Source organism: Bemisia tabaci, chromosome 5 (genome assembly GCF_918797505.1).
Source record: "Bemisia tabaci chromosome 5, PGI_BMITA_v3".
NCBI classification, from domain to species: Eukaryota; Metazoa; Arthropoda; class Insecta; order Hemiptera; family Aleyrodidae; genus Bemisia; species Bemisia tabaci.
Window position 1 is genome coordinate 32,471,165 of NC_092797.1, and position 16,394 is coordinate 32,487,558.

General features: G+C 36.6%; 1 protein-coding gene across 1 annotated transcript; it reads right to left on the reverse strand.

Annotated features, from left to right (window-relative positions):
• Positions 1 to 775: 775 nt before the first annotated feature.
• Positions 776 to 16,273, reverse strand: TfIIFalpha (transcription factor IIFalpha). The gene is made up of 12 exons (XM_019052195.2): positions 15,833 to 16,273; positions 13,753 to 13,802; positions 12,578 to 12,709; positions 10,849 to 10,983; positions 7,561 to 7,731; positions 6,773 to 6,897; positions 5,273 to 5,389; positions 4,466 to 4,595; positions 3,612 to 3,886; positions 2,845 to 2,926; positions 1,756 to 1,860; positions 776 to 1,052 (listed from the first exon to the last, which is right to left on the reverse strand). The coding sequence occupies exons 1-12, from the start codon at positions 15,860 to 15,862 to the stop codon at positions 845 to 847; spliced, it is 1,560 nt and encodes a 519-aa protein (XP_018907740.1). The 5' UTR covers positions 15,863 to 16,273; the 3' UTR covers positions 776 to 844.
• Positions 16,274 to 16,394: the final 121 nt, after the last annotated feature.

Here is a 16,394-nt window from a genome sequence, read left to right on the forward strand (position 1 = left end):
GTGCGCCTAACGTATTCAGCATCAAATTTTGGTGAGGAAACATGCCCTGTGGTGCTTCAATTCTTATCCTGCCAAGCGTTAGTAATGAGGATCCTTAGATCAATTCTTCAAGTCCTAAAGATTGATAACATCCAATTGATTCAGGCTGGCTAATTTGCCAAGATTGATTAATTTTACTCTGAATCGGATCAGTAGAATCAGTTTCAAATCTCCCTAATTTTTTATTTTTAATTGGAAAACAATTTGATACATAATTTGTCAGGAAGAAATTACAAGAGAGATCCAATCTGATTTTTTATGGACATTGAAAATTGAGTTGAGAAGATAACATTATCACGAGATGACTCCATCCGAGGAAAATACCAATCATGGTAAACAAACGGAAAAATTAACAAAAACCCCCTGAAAAACTGCTGATTACAAACCAAACATTGCCACACACTAATGGCAATTGCAGTTATCAACAGTTACCAAATAAATCATTGATTTTGTAGTGTATTTTCCGAAGGAATAATACACTATTGTTTTGATTTTCTTATATTTAAATGTTGAAAAATGCTGGATACAGCAAAGAACTGCCAGAATAGAGATTTTCGATAGTCTTTCTTGCTCTAGAGAATATTAAAAATAAAACTGCCCTGACAGTGAACAGATATAAGAGCGTGAATTTACTGTTCAAAACTTTAGTTAATTTTAGCCTCTGAACCTCACTGTTGGAGAAGACTATTCAGCTTAAGGGCTTACAAGATGCACAAAAAAAATAAACTTTAAAAACTAAGGAGCTCAGCAAAATTTATTCTTATATATGAAGAAAATTCAACCTAATAGCATTCAACACAGGTGTTTAAGATGGTTTCAAGGACAGATACATTTTGTTTTTTATAGTTTGTTTGATTGGATTGATTCGCTTTAATATCTGAGTCATACAATTTACTAGTTGCTGAGAAGTTAAATTGTTCTTCGGTTTTTTGAATTTCTGCAAGAGTTCAGTGGCTGTCATAGGTTTCCGACTTAAGTAACGTCTCACAGCTTCCTCTGTGATTCCACTTTCGCTGCAAATTAGAAAAACTACATTACATTTTTGAAAAAAGAAAAAAAACAGGTTATCGAACGGCACAGCAACATAAATCAGAGTTTGAAAACCAAATCTGTCAAAATAGTGATGATAGTAGATGACTCAGAGGGGAAAGATTGTCTGATCCGTTCTTTATTTTAAACAATACTGTTGTTTAACAAGTTGACAGAAAATTAAAAGACACGTTTTCTGCTACAGACTCCCTAAGCCTGGTAAAATTGTCCCAAAAACAACATACAACAACTTTACTTCGATTTAGAGCTAAATCTTAATTGCAAATCTTGGTCTCATCAAGGAGCTTTTTCTAAGCTCTGTTTGTTAATCAATTTGATTAATTTCATCTCAGACAAGAGATGGATATTAGGGTGCAGAATGTTCCTAAGCACTGATCTTTTCTTACCATCAGGCGTCTTCTTCTCGCAGTCCTAGATTTTGTGCTGCTTTTTCCGCACAGGGTTGCATTTTACATTAAAATCTTACAAATCTTTTCCTCAAATTTATACTTTTTCCTTGAAGTTCCAGTTTCTCTGAAACAGAGTTCTTCTTGTAACAGATAGTAAGATCAGGCATTTTCCTCAACTCTGACAATAAATTTATTTTATTTAAATTAGTTCAACCTTTAATTTACTATCATGATTCTGTGTCCACTTTGAATGATTAAAATGATGTCAAAGCTTTACCTGGCAAAATTGTCTAATCTTGGTTTCTTAGCGAGAGGCTCATTAGAAAGGCGTTTAGAATCTGGGCTCAGCTGGGACGGACTTCCTGATCTTGAATTGCTTCCACTAAAATAAAACAAAATAGACTCTCACTAAATGCTAAAATTAAATTAAAAGCATTAAATGTGATACAAACCCCAGTGCGCGACTCCTTTCATTCTGTGGTCGATTCTACGTCACTTAATTAAAAAGTGAAACTTCTTCCCTCTCGTTCCGCCATGTGCTTATACTTGCAACCCTCACTTTCCCTTTCTGCTCTTGCAGATCCTAATTCCAAACCCCCTGCAATGCTGCCTTTTCTTCCCTTTATCATTGTTGCTTGGATTGCTCATGTTAGGAAGCTTGCCAAAAATTAGCCATTTCCAAACTTGGGCAGATCTTTATAATATTTTTAAGGATTGATAGAGGATCATTTCTTGAGCCTAAACCATGTAGAATTTCTGATATTGAATAATTAGAGGAGGAGGGGCAGGGACAAAGTTCAAACTTGGAGGTTCATATCTCATGAACAGAGGAGACCATCAGCTTTTAGCTGATAACAATGCAATTGATCCACATGAAATTATGTGATACCCAAAAATAAAATTATGAATACAGGCAATCAATTAAGACTAAGATTACAAAAAAAGTGTATGAATCGTAAATTTCATAACATCTGGTAACCAAGTGTTTCAGGGGTAAAAAATGCAATTGGATCAAACGGAATCATAACTTTAAAGGACTCAAAATTCAAATTACGCATTTATTGCTACGATTCGAACAATCTCACAGCTAATTTCACATGAAATTAAGTTGATGATAATAAATAAAATTCAAGACTTTTTTGAGAAAATGTCTTCGATGACAAAGGAGACCTAATACTAAATTCTACTTAGAGACATTCTTGGTTCAACTTCATTTAATTTTTATCGCATTTTAATGAGTATAACGGTGATGTCTGAAACAAAATTAATGGACGATTCACCCTATAACAGTAATGAAGAATGGGATGTAAATACTAAAGTTAAGAGAAGCTGGTCACACATACAAAAAAAAGAAAAAAAGGCTTACCTGTTTGTTTCTTTGATTAAGAGCTTGCTTTTAGCCTCTAATTCTGAGTCGGAACTATCTGGACTAAAATCACTGGAAGACTCTGAAAAACAATGCATAAAGTACATTGATAGTGAGAGATAAAATATGTAGATATTAAAAAGTCCAATACGAAAGAATCCATACTTTTTTATCCCCTCTTCTTCCTTCTTTTTTCTGGCTGCAGGAGCCAAAAAATTTGTCTGAACTCTAAAAGAACCTTCGTACGAAAAGAACTGTGCACTAAACCAAAATCACAGTTTGAAAATTCACCCCCATTTGCTACGTAAAAAAGCCCCTCTTCCAAAATAATCCTGTCAATTTTTCTTGGCAAAACACAAATATCTTTTCATGATTATGACGCAATAAATAAAATTATGATGAAATTATAACAAATGAATTCCTTGTCAACAGCATGGAGGGCTCAAATTTTCCGGCAAGGAGCGTTTCTCCTTGGGTTGGGTCAGTTGCACGCTAGAGATACAGCAAACTGCGAAAACCTAATACAGGTGAAATCACCGAAAAATCTTGTTAAGCATACCAGAAATGTTTGTAATCCACTCCTGGACTTAGCATTTTCTTATGCAGAATTTCATGGGAAACACGAAGCCATTCAAAAAAAAAAAGTAGTTTCATTTTAATTCTTTCCATTGATTACTAAATTTTTACACATAAAGCTTTGTTCCAGCTTTATTTGTCCTTTCAAGCATCAAATCACAAATTGTACTTGTTAAAAGAACACCGCTTACCTTCTTCTTTGACAGTGCCATCTAATTTCTTGCTGCTGCTAGCATTGTTTAAACTGCTTTTCTTCTTCAATTTCTTCTTTTTCTTTTTCAAACTAGAGCCAGGAGTGTTAGCATCATCTTCTGAAGGTGGATTTTCTTCCGGTTCGCTCTTCACTTTATCACTTCCCTCTTCTTCCTCTGATTCATCTTCATCTGATGTTAAAAGCTTTCGCAAGGCACTTTCTTCTGCAACTCCTTTCATCTCTTTGTCAACTTTAGCCTCATGATCAGATTCGCTAAAAAAAAAAGAAAAAAAAAAGAAAAAAAAGCTATTTATAATGAAATATTGTAATGCCAGGTGGTAGGTAAACCAGTTCACTCAGGCTGCTCATTTCTGTGGTTGAGCTTCCAAATCATACTGCGCAGCAATGGCAGGAAGTTTAGATACAATGCATTCCTTACAAAATCATATTAAGATGAGCTAATTCTGCATCATAAAGGCTACATCTGCACCGGAAAAAAGATCTAAAAAAGACGCACAATGACTGACCATTGAGGATAAATCTTGATGACATGTATAAGAATACATACAAGAATGACTAATTCATTCAACAGTATTCTTTAGAACTCTTAAAGATACATCAATTTACATCAATCAAATTTTGAAATCATTCATTTATCATAAATAATTTGTCAAATAGAAAAAACTGACCACTGTCGTAGTGGTACTGGTTTCTAGAGTGAAGTATGATCCACAAAAACTCACAGCCACCTTAATGCTGGACCTTGGCAACCTTTATTATCTTTTTAATTTTTTATTTTTCGAAAGTTTTTAGCACCAACCGTAAATTTAGATTTAGGGAATTAATTCATACCTATCCGATGAATCAGAGATATAATCTAATTCCCTTCCTTCCTCATCACCATCATCACTTTCTTCTACAGCAGATTCATCAGAGCCTTTTTTCTTCTTCTTCTTTGCAGCTTGTTTCTTTTTAGCATCATCTTTAAAGTAAACACAGAGTATAGATAAATTAAAAGAGTAGCTAGACATAATCACAAATTTTTTTATAATGAATAACAGTGAAAATGGTGAATAAACAAAATGATTTTCCGGCATTAAAAAGTCTACCTGCAATTTAAACATCCAAGAGCAAGGCAGCGGCTCAGGTGAAATTAGGTATTGTATGATAGATGGTAAAAATTTCCATTCTGTGAGTCTTTCCGGCAAAGCACTTGTATCTGAGAGCATAGGAGAGAGTTGAGGTCGTTTTGGCGTTCTGCACTTGTATGATCGAGTAGGTACGTAAGGAATGTCGCGTGTAGGAAAAGAAAGTATTTCAAAATAGGCTATTAGTAACATTCTTGGGTAATTCATGTGGTGTAACAAATTTAATTTCGAAATTGAGTAGCAAGGAAGAGCAAGATTATTTGCACGAGCTCGAAAAAAATGCCTCTCGCAAAACATCACCAAGTTTTGCTCCTGAAAATGGCTGTTATCTGAGACAGTGAGACACTACCCTCATACGGATGAGAACCTTTCCCGAAAACTGCTGATTGAAAATTTTATCAACTTCACGTTACAGCTAACATGGTAATGGATAATTCATTCCCTTAGGGTATGACTTGAATAAGGTAAAGTATATAAGTGCATAAAATAGAGATAAAAAGTTACTACATACTTTTTTTCTTTTTCTTCTTTGCCACATTTCCTTCTTCATCCTCGCTTTTCTCATTATCTGATTCGGAGTCATCTTCATCGGAGTCCATCCATTCATCCATTTCAGAAATTTTTAGATCTGAAGAGAAGTCCGATTTAAACAAAAAAAAAACATGCTTTAAGTTTGACAATCATTGACAATATGAGATCAAATCATTGCAGATGATACAAATAAAAGAGAAAAGGCAAGACAACACTGAATGGGATGTTCTGTCTTCAGGTATAAATTTTTAAATGAGGTTAGACTAACCAACACAAAGTTGCAGGATTTTAAAATAGTCGTATTCAACTTTTTCTGTTTAGATTTTCAAGATCAGTGGCGTGGCGTGACTATATCCGGTAGGCGTTCGGTAGGAGTGTTAACTTTAGGGGGGGGGATCAGAAAGGTTCACTCCCCTTCCTTAAAGGGGGGTTCGGGGGGCCTCCCCCAGAAACTTTTTAAAAAATGAAGCCGCAAGAACACGATTTTAACCCTTTCTGGTGAAAATTGTGCCGGTAAATTGTCATTGAAATTTTGTTCTTTTTACAGATCGTTTTCCTGTAATTTATTTTGTTAAATGATAACGTATTTTCGCAACACGCACCTGCAGAGAGAGGTGGGAGAAGGAGACTGGAAACTGGGAGATGCGGCCCGCAGGCGCAGGGGGGGAAGCGGAGGGCGAATCGCGGCATAGAGGAAATTCGGCGGTTCGCAAACCCCTGCGGACCACTGCTATAGGAAACAGCTGGACTGATGAGCGGCTCTCCTCTCTCGTTCTTTTCCCCTCCCTTTTCTCTCTGCTGTGTTCCCTCCGCGAGGGCGGTCCGCACTCGTTTCCGAACCCAATGCTCACGCTCCGCTCTGCGCGGCGCGCCGGTGCTTCTCCTCTCTCGTGTACCCTTTGCCCCTTCATCATTGCACCCAGGTTCTCTCTCCTCACCGTACGCAGATCATCCAGGTTCGGTAGCCGGTGCGGACCACGCGTCACAGGATTTTCTCTCTCTGCCGCGCCACATGCCTCTGTCGGAAGCCAATCGCCCGATACTTATTTGCGATCTACTATTCTGTATTCTGTATTGCTTCCCACATTCTTAGCCATAATTTATTAATTGTTTCAAAATATTTTAGGGTGTTCGGCGAACACTGCGAACCTATGGACGCCACGCCACTGTTCCAGATCTATGATCAGAATTATATGAATTTCAAGAACAATGCACCTCCCTGTTTGATTACAACAAACATTCATCATTCACATTGATTAGCAACATGTAAAAAAACCCTCCGGAATTTTTGAGTCATTTTTCACTCTCCGACTATTTTCTGTGAGGACACATATAGTAACACTGGCAATGAGGTTTGCAACCTTTTACATGCAAGATACAACTAATTTGTTATATTTTTCACAAAAAAAAAAAAAAAAAAAAAAAAAAAAAAATGTCCACTCCTGCATCTGTAACTGAATCTATTGAAGAAAAAACATACCTTTTTCTTTCTTCTTGGATTTGCCAGTTTTCTTTTTTTCTTCTTCCTCTTCCAAATCTCCATCTTCTTCATTCCGCAGTCTTTTTCGCAACATCAAGGAGAAATAATTAATAACTTTATTTCGTCTGAAAAAGAGAGGCAAAATTTTCCCTTAATAATTTGCATGATCAATATTTATAAACCTGGAAAACCTGACCAAAAATGTATAAATAAAAAAAAAAAAAAAAAAAGAAAAAAAAAGAAACCTGAATACCTACTGTACAAATGTGCAAAGTTGTCAAAAAAACTTTTTTATGCAGTTCATTGTGAGGGATAAAAAGGCTCTTTTGTGAATAAAACATATTTCAAATATTACATTAAGGTCATAAATATCAAAGGAGTAAGGACTGCTGAAATTCAAAACTTTTGTAAAAGAACTGATAGCACTTCATCAATTAAAGGTTGCTCATCGTCACCTATTACAGGGTGTCTGGTTTTTCCTTCATTTTGGGAAATCCTGATTTTTGACTGCTAAATCCTGCTTCCATAATTTTTCCAAATCATGATTTTTTGCGGAGGACAAATGACGGATAATTAATGGAAAATAAGCGGACGGCTGAATTTCCTCAAATCCTGATTTTACGACCGATTTTTCCTAAAATCCTGATAGAATCGGGAAAATCCTGATACTAGACACCCTGTATTAATTATGATTATTTTTGCCCTCATGTCAGAGGTAGACCTCACCATTATTTATTAGCTAAAGCCATCATATTCTAAAGTCATGCATTGTGCAGATGAAAAATTACCGTCCAAATTCTTGCTCTGCTTCCTCGACTGACAGTGCTTTATACCTCTGGATAGGCTGAAAATTATACCACTCTTGAATAGGACATGCTTCTATTTTACCATCATTATTGTGAGAGAATACATAGTATGCAGCATTTTCACCAACTCCACCTTCTCTAACACCTTTGAATCTGTTGACAAATGATTTTCAATTTCTTAATTTGTGGGTACATTAATGATCCTGCAGGGAAATCAGCTAAAGGAATAACTATCCTCCACAATGATATTTAAAATTTGAGGGAGAAAAAAGTGAGAGTTTTAAACAAGCTAATGGACCACTAGACAAGGTACGACTTTAAGCAATCTGATACATGTTTCTTAACCAGAATTTCATGTAAAACACGATTCTTACGACGAAAATTACTGAAACCAGCTCCTAACAAAGATATTAACGTTTTTATTTCACATTGGCTACAAGGAATTTGAACTGCCCGCTCACAAGAAACTCAAAGCTCTACGGGAGTCAAATCGCGCACTACAACGGTTTCTGCAAGCCTCTCAATTGAGCAATGTTCATTTTCCACCATGTGTTGTTCAAACTATAAGCTATTTGCTACAGCTGAGCCAAAGCGTCAAGATTGAGGTTGCCAGATTTTTACATCGCAGAGACTGTCATGATAACGTCTAGCGCGCGATGTGAATCACGTAGAGCATTGAGTTTTAATGAGCGGGTGGTTTGAATTCACGCATCAAGAATCATCAAATATCTTAGTAAGGAGTTAATTTCGGTAATTTTCTATGTGCGCATCGTGTTCTACGTGAAATTTTAGTTACGAAACATGTATCAGAATGCTGAAATTCGTACCTTGTCTAGTGGTCCATTCCTTCAAATAAATCCAGAAATTTCATATTTAATAGGTTTCTGGCTGGTAAAATTATTATCATAACTTTTAATAATTGGAGAGGATGTCTCTCCGAAGCACGACTTTTTACAGTTGTCAAGGTTGACTCCTCCTTGGTTCCAAAATTGAATTTTTACATCTTGCATCGGCATACAAGACACTGAGACGCCAACCTCAATGAATTAATAATGGGAACTTTAATTTCCTTCTCCTTTCTGCAAAATTCGATCTCCCTTCCTTCCCACTGATGACAGTAAATGGGATGACAATTTTTTGAATTTTACAAATATTTCAGCTGTTTCAAATAGTTTCCCCTATTTTTTGCTTCTGTCAAATATTTCTGGCTATTTTTGAACAAATTCATACCGATGCATGCCTACAGGCGGATTCCGGTGTTGCGAACCTACACCCCTGCGGACTCCAGTAATCTTCATTACTGTCTTTCTGTCTCTACTTTATCTTTTTATCTTTCAGCATAACTTAGCTCTTAATTTATATCATAGTCCTAATTATTACTGTTCTTTAATCTCTATATTACTCACTTTCATTGTAAGTGAAATTTTATAATATGTAACTATTTCATGCAACAATAAACAATAATAAAAAAAAAAAAAAGCTATTTTTGAGTAATGGACCACTAGATAAGGTACAAATTTCAGCATTCTGATACATGTTTCTTAACCAAAATTTCACGTAAAACACGATGCACACAACAAAATTTACCAAGATTAACTCCTTACGAAGGTATTTAATGATTTTTGATGCATGAATTCAAACCACCCGCTCATGAAAACTCAATGCTCTACGTGATTCACATCGCGCGCTGAACGTTATCATGACAGTATCTACGATGTAAACATCTGGCAACCTCAATCGTGACGCTTTGGCTCAGCTAGGTATAGCAAATTGCTCATTTGCGAACAATACATGGTGAGACATGAACATTGCTCGACTGAGAACATGCTGAGACCGTCGTAGTGTACGATTTGACTCACGTAGAGCTTTGAGTTTCTTGTGAGCGGGCAGTTCAAATTCCTCGCAACCAATGTGAAAGAAAAATGTTAATATCTCCGTTAGGAGTTGGTTTCAGTGATTTCCGTTGCGCGAATCATATTCTACGTGAAATCCTGGCTAAGAAACATGTATCAGAATGCTTAAGTTCGTACCTTGTCTAGTGGTCCATTACAGATGATTTCGACATTTTCCAGTTATTTCCACCTATTTTAGATGTGGCATTGCCTCCTTTAAGCGCCCCCTTCGCGCCCCTTGCTTCCAGAATATTTTCTACTTTTCACGACAATTTCTGGCGGTTTCTTGTTATTAAGTTAGAGTAATCTCAAACAGAGCCACTTCCTTTAATTGATCAACTCTAAATATAAGTCTCTCAGGGGATTTGATGATTCTAAGGTATACAAGTTTAAAAAATTTGCCACATTGCGTTGATAAGAGTGATTAGCTCAGTGCCTCTCTTCAAAGTCATCGAAACATCACAGCAAAAATGAGGAAAAAAGATTTTTTGGGACAGGAAAATATGTGGAGGGAAATAATAAGGCTTATATGACCCCAAATGACTTGAAAATGTGGACAATGGATCACTAGACAAGGTACGAATTTGCGTATTCTGATACAGTTTTCTTAACCAGAATTTCACATAAAACATGACTCTTGCATCAAAAATTACTCAAATCAACTCCTAACAAAGATATTAATGTTTTTATTTTACGTTGGTCACCAGAACTTTGAATTGCCCGGTCACAAAAAACTCAATAGTCTATGCGAGTCCAATCGCGTGCTACAACGGTTTTGGCAGGCTTTTCAATTGAGTACTTTTCATTTCCCACCCTGTGTTGTTTAAAATACATACAACTTAGTATATTGCTGAGTCAAAGCATCAAGATTGAGGTTGCCAGATTTTCCGCAAAGACTGTTATGGTTACGTTTAGGGAGCAAATTGACTCATGTAGACCATGGTGTTTTCATGAGCGGGGGGTTGGAATTCCCGCGTCAAGAAACATGAAATATCTTGGCTAAGAGTTAATTTCAGTAATTTTCGTTATGCAAATCGTGTTCTATGTGAAATTTTGGTAAAGAGACAAGTATCAGAATGCTTAATTTCGTACCTTGTCAAATGGTCCATTCCAAGATAACAGCCCAAACGAAATTATTTGGGCAGCTTTGACCTGGGCTCAAATAAAAATTCAAAGAGATTTCTTAAATTAAATAATTTAGAATAGATATTCTGGGGATAGGTTTGGAGGGTTCTGGAAGAAAATCGCAAAAAAACACTATAGCCAAGACAGAAACTCTTTGGGGTTATTAATGACCGTTTTAGAAAAAACGAAGCTTTGAGGGCACGGCAATGTCAGGAGTTGGACAAAGATTCTTATTTATGCATCACATTCTTACTTTTTTCCATTTTTGCCACCGCACTTCAAGATCCATGGTTGGTCCTCTGCTCGATACTTGTGGCTGACGTAGCCAAATTTCTTCTTGCGAGCTTCCTCTTTAGCCTCCCGACCAAATTCACTGCCTGCTCCAAACCTAAAATACAAATTTGAACATGTTCACATGCTACCTCACTGACATCATTTCTAAAGCACAGGTTATTTTGCTAGCAGGATTATACCTTTCAAGAGCAAAAAATGCAGATACTCAGAGCATGAAGCAGGAAATCAGGTTGAACTTATCACTTTGTCATCGTGATAAGTTCCGTCATGGTTGGAGATATTTAAAACAAGCAGAGGATGAGCTAATGAGACTTGACTTGCCAGAAGTGATCAGATTGATTTTCAGGAAAGTCTAAGCAGGATAGAGAAAAGTCAAGGTTGCTTTTGGATCCAGCAGTCAAATATACATAAAAAATCATGTATTACAAGCCAATAAACTTTCCCTCTTTGTACCTAATATTGAGGTTTTCACAGTTATATGCCCTTTCCGCCCATTTATCAGGTACCATGTAAAGCTCACCCAATTGTTTTACATCGGAAAAGACGGAAAAAATGTTCTCGGGGGTCTAAAGGGATTAAAACTATCTAATTTTTGCTGCTGAAGCTAAAATTACCTTAGTTTTACTAAAATCTTCGAAAATCAAGTTTCCAAAATCAAGGAGTTTTTTCCAGCTATAACAATGCCTTATTTGTGAAATTCGATTTTTCAGAACTCTGATGGGTGCTGTAAAAAAACTGTTTTGACTTCAGCTGCAATAATCAAGAGGAAATATCCTATTAGACACCCGAAGAAACTTTTTTCCCATCCTTTCCAATACATGGTGGTATGTGGATGGAAGGGGGAATTTGAGTAGAAAAGCTTTAACATTAGGAACAAAGGAGATAGAGAAAAATTTAATAGGCATGCAATACATGATTCCCCATGTACTTTTAAAAAAATTGTCTTGATTATCCCATATCCCAGCACCTGCATATCCTGTCTGGATTCTGGAAAAAGCTCAATTTTTAGGGAAATTTTTGATTTCTCCAGGGAAAACCGAACTGATCCAGCATACCAGAGGTAATTTCCAAAATCATCGCTAAAAATCCACTCAGAGTCAGTTGCCACTTTCTTTGAAAATCTAGAAGTAAAAAATAATTGTTGAAAAGAGTTAGTATTATTATTAGGTACTACTGTACTAGTTATCTTCTCGTCTTAAAGAGACAGTGACTATTCAAGCCTATTGCCGGGGGTAAACTATGCTTCTAGAGCCATCGTTTCAATATGTGACTTTTCTTAAATGTGTGGGCCATCTGTGACACCACTGTTTTCAGCAGAGATGGTAGGTTGTGCTCTCCCGGTATTTACTCTATTTCCTTGGTGATACTTTGTGTCAGAGTATTGGTTGCGCTGATTACAACATAAATCACTACTTTTTCATATTCACAGTCATCGGGTAGAGTGTAAGAAGAAACCAAAACAAAACAAACACAGGAAGGAATACATATTATGGTGAAATGTTGAGGATTGAATCCTGGATCAGTCGGCCAGAGCGCAATACTCTTGGCTGCTAAACTATCAAAGTGCTGCTGATAGCTGTACCTTAACAAGCTGCAATTTTCGCCAGTCTTTTATAATAATTCTTAGGAACTTCCAATGCTTATTATTAAGAATGGTAATACAAAAAAGTGTCAAAAAAAGAACTTACTTTGGCATTTCTTCATCAGCATTTGTTTGTCTTTGATTATTCTCCCGCTCCATTTTCACCTGAGTCCATTTCAAAAAATCTACATTGAATGATGAATTGTAGCGCATCACATGATATTGTTTATTTGGATTCCTGTTGGAAAAAAATATCACAGTTTTAAAGATGATCACAAAACTTCCTTTATCATGGAGCATTTATCTTGCAGTGCTTTCCTTGATTTTAAGAGGAAAGTTCAAGGCGACAAACAAGAAATTGAACGATGAATTGTGAAAAAATTGCTGTCGGAGAGAATATAGTTGGAAAATTGAGGGAAATTCATTCTTATAATTTTCAGAATAAACTAAAAGCTCCACAACTTATGCAAAATAGCAGAAGACATTTATTGTTACTTCCTCACCCTAAATGCAGGTATTATTTTTCCTGTGTGAAAATGGAGGATGTTATTAGATGAGGGATCCATAGTGCCACACTGGGGAAAAACATCACACAAAAATTTTGCTGTTGCTAAATTTCTCCAAAAAAAAAAAATAGTTTCAAGAAAAATCATACATATTCTCTCTTAATTCTTTCAAATGCGTATGCTGAATTAAATTGCGATGAAATTTTTTTGAAAATTTAAGGTAAATGTGTATTCCAACAGAGAAACTTTCGCAACATTCGAATGCTCACATAGCATTCTTACTCGAAATAGCAGCATGAAAAAAGAGTGAATCTATTTCCCTCATCTTCCTTGCCTGTTTAAGCAAAAAAGCAACAGCCTCAAGTATGCTGTTGTCAACAGTTAGGGTATGCTCGGAGAAATAAGCACGGCCCAACTATTATGGACCTTACCCCTGTAAAACTACTCAATTGTGGGTAAAATGAATTTGAAATAAGCGCAGTTTGTAGGACAAAGTATTACAGCCATGTCAGCTATCCCACTCTTGCTCGCGACTGATTACGACCCGCCAGTCTTGTGGTCGAGAAGTTTCTCCCAAGGAAAAAGCTCCCCTGGTGTCTTGTTGGAAAATTATGAACATTAATTAAGAAAATAAAAAAAAAGCGACAACGGTTAGCACATTTGCACTTGAAGAACTTCAATATAAAAAAATTATAGCAAAGCCGTACAGTTTTTGAGAACTGAAGGGACAAAAACTTTCGGTATTAGATTTCTGTATACATTGGCGATAACTCACTTTGGGACAATTATTGAATACTCTTGAGCTGGTGGACCAGGCGAGGCCGTCTGAAAAAAAGAAGAAGAAATTATGAACTGAAAAATTTCAATTAAATTTTAAATAAATTAAGAATCAAATATTAGATCTGAGATTCAGGTCTATTTGTTTCTTTTTTTTTTTTTTTGGTTAGGATTGTTCTGCAGATCAATCAAAAACTTTTTTTTTGCCTGTTCAGGAACTGAATGCACACTAAAAATCGCTGATTCTCAAGTTTATTAATCCTGCGCCTTTTCCGCTTTTTTCATTCACTTTTTTATGAAATGAACATCGTCCAAGGCAACTTAAATTTTCTTACAGAGCTTTGCCAGAACTCGCGAGGGAGTATGACTGATTAGGGAGACTAATTACCATTTTTTCTCAGAGATTTTTACTTTTTTCGCATTACTTCCACAAAAAATCGAGACTTATCAGTACTCTTTCAGAGACACGCGCAGTTTTTTTTATTGCTCAAAGTAGATGGCAGACTGTTTTGCAATTTCCTTGCTACTGTAACGAGGAAAGTGAACTTTAGTGACAAAGGGAGGAGGGAGGGAGGCTTGATTAAAGAGTTTAGAACTTTCATTCCTAAGCTGCTTATCAAACTTCAAATTCATATTCATATTTGAGGCAGAATTCTGCAGAATTTCATTCCTCATTTTCTGATTGCAAAAGGAAACAGAGTTTAGATTCGTCTAATACTATGAATATTTCGTTCAAAATTATCTTGTCCGCGGCGAACATGGGCCTCATGTGCTAGCTTGTCAGCCTCAAAAGCAGAGCATCGTAGATGCTATTAAATTTGACAAACAAAAGAAATCTATGAAAAATTTGACCAGCTTGTCCTAAGTATATTTTTAAGACTCCAGATGGCTTTATCAAACTTGGACAGATAAGCTCCAGAGGATCTGCAGTAAAAAGTTTAATTCAGAAGTCAGAATGATTGACACTGAGGTGGCGCCGATCGTTGGGCCAGATCATGAAATTACAAGGCGAAACAAAAAGGACACGGAGTGCAAACAAAGGTTGGGCCACAGATAGTGTAAGGCTCCCAAAAACATTGAATCACGCAGACCGTGCATCCTGTGTTACGTAAGGCGAGATAACTTTTGAAAATTCACATGCTGATGAGTGGTGGCACCGACCCAAATTGATGAGTTCATGTGTCCCAGTTGCGCACATCTGAGCATGCGCAGTAGCGGCTCTAGTGAATTTTTGTCAGATTGTGAGGCTTTTTTCCTTGGTTAATAATTAGTTCGGAAAAATGAAACAATGCTATTCGGGTGTAAAGTTATGTGTTTTAAAACTTCTTATCTTAGTCTTTTGTCTGAAAATGGACTCTAAACGAAATATTCGTGAAAAACCGAGCGTAGCAATGAATTCTCCATTGCCTCTCTGCAGTCTCTTCGAGTGCTTGGCACACTCGCTCTCTCCCTTTCCCCGCCCGCCCATCATGGGGCGCCGTGAGACTTGCTTCGCTCCGCCTGTACTAAACCGAGCTGGACGCACGGTCTACGTGATTCAATGTCTTGGAAGGCTCCGCATGGCTATACTGCAATTATAAGAAGTGGTGCTCCTTTTGAAAAATGAGGCCACGCAGAAATTTTTCCATTGGGCAGAAACATTAAGTGGCAAAGCAGGCAGCATTTTGGAACTAGAGGCACCCATTATTGATACAGCATTATTTTGTAGAATCTCACCTGTGACACATCCGTGGCCAAAGTGCACGACGATATATCTTCGTTTGGAACGTTTCACCTCCAGTCATACTTTATTTTCTCCTTGGAAAACTTCCTTTTTATTTTTCTTTTCTGTTAGTATAATATTCTGGATAAATGTCAAGCTATAGTGTTGACTTGTTCCTTTTCGAAAAACTTACCTTGGAGTACTTAGAGATTATGAAACACCGCAATGAATATATGCAGTATTGCACTTTAGCCATCAATATAGAAATTGTGGACTTTGGGTTGTCAGTCAACCTTCCTTTCACAGTGGCATAATTTATGGGCCAAGAACTTGTCTTAACTTAAGGTAATGAAGTGTAGTTTCATTAAAAACAAACCTGGCTTTTAGCGACAGGACTGGAGTTCATGACTGCGAAGATGCTCGCTTTAAGAAGAGATAGTAAGAAGGATGTAGCAGCCTCGTCAAGTAAATCAGAAGGAGGGCATTAAAGTTTTGCGTCTAGACAGCTCCAAACTTGTAAGGATAATTTACTATTGAACGTGAGTTCCAGCAGTATATGATACGGTGAGTTGGGTGATCTCCCTTCCCTGCATGAGAGAGAATTATTTTGACTAACCGACAAAATCAACTGACATGATAGAATCTGGATAGAATCGATGTTTCTGAAATTTTTAACGATTCAGTTACCTCATGTTAGCACACTTATATCCTGTAAATGAATTGAATAATTAGTGATAATCACTGAAAACATCGATGAGATTACGCTGGCGAACTGGCGAACGAAGTCTCACACAAGCTCACACCTCACAAGCACAACTTTTCGTTTGGAAGAGACGAAGACGAAACGAGCTGATAATCTAATCAACAACGTTGCCTGATCGTCACGTTAAAAAAAATTTAAAACTTTCTTACCAATAAAAAAAAAACAAAGTTTTAGA

What these genes read in the sequence shown, in the direction of transcription:
- TfIIFalpha (XM_019052195.2), bottom strand. Translation starts at nt 15,862, where the DNA reads ATGAACTCCAGTCCTGTCGCTAAAAGCCAG. An exon ending in GTCCTGTCGCTAAAAGCCAG is followed by an intron (nt 13,803 to 15,832) that starts GTTTGTTTTTAA and finishes TCTTTTTTTCAG; the next exon opens with ACGGCCTCGCCTGGTCCACC. An exon ending in TGGCACTGTCAAAGAAGAAG is followed by an intron (nt 2,927 to 3,611) that starts GTAAGCGGTGTT and finishes ATTGTTTTTCAG; the next exon opens with AGTCTTCCAGTGATTTTAGT.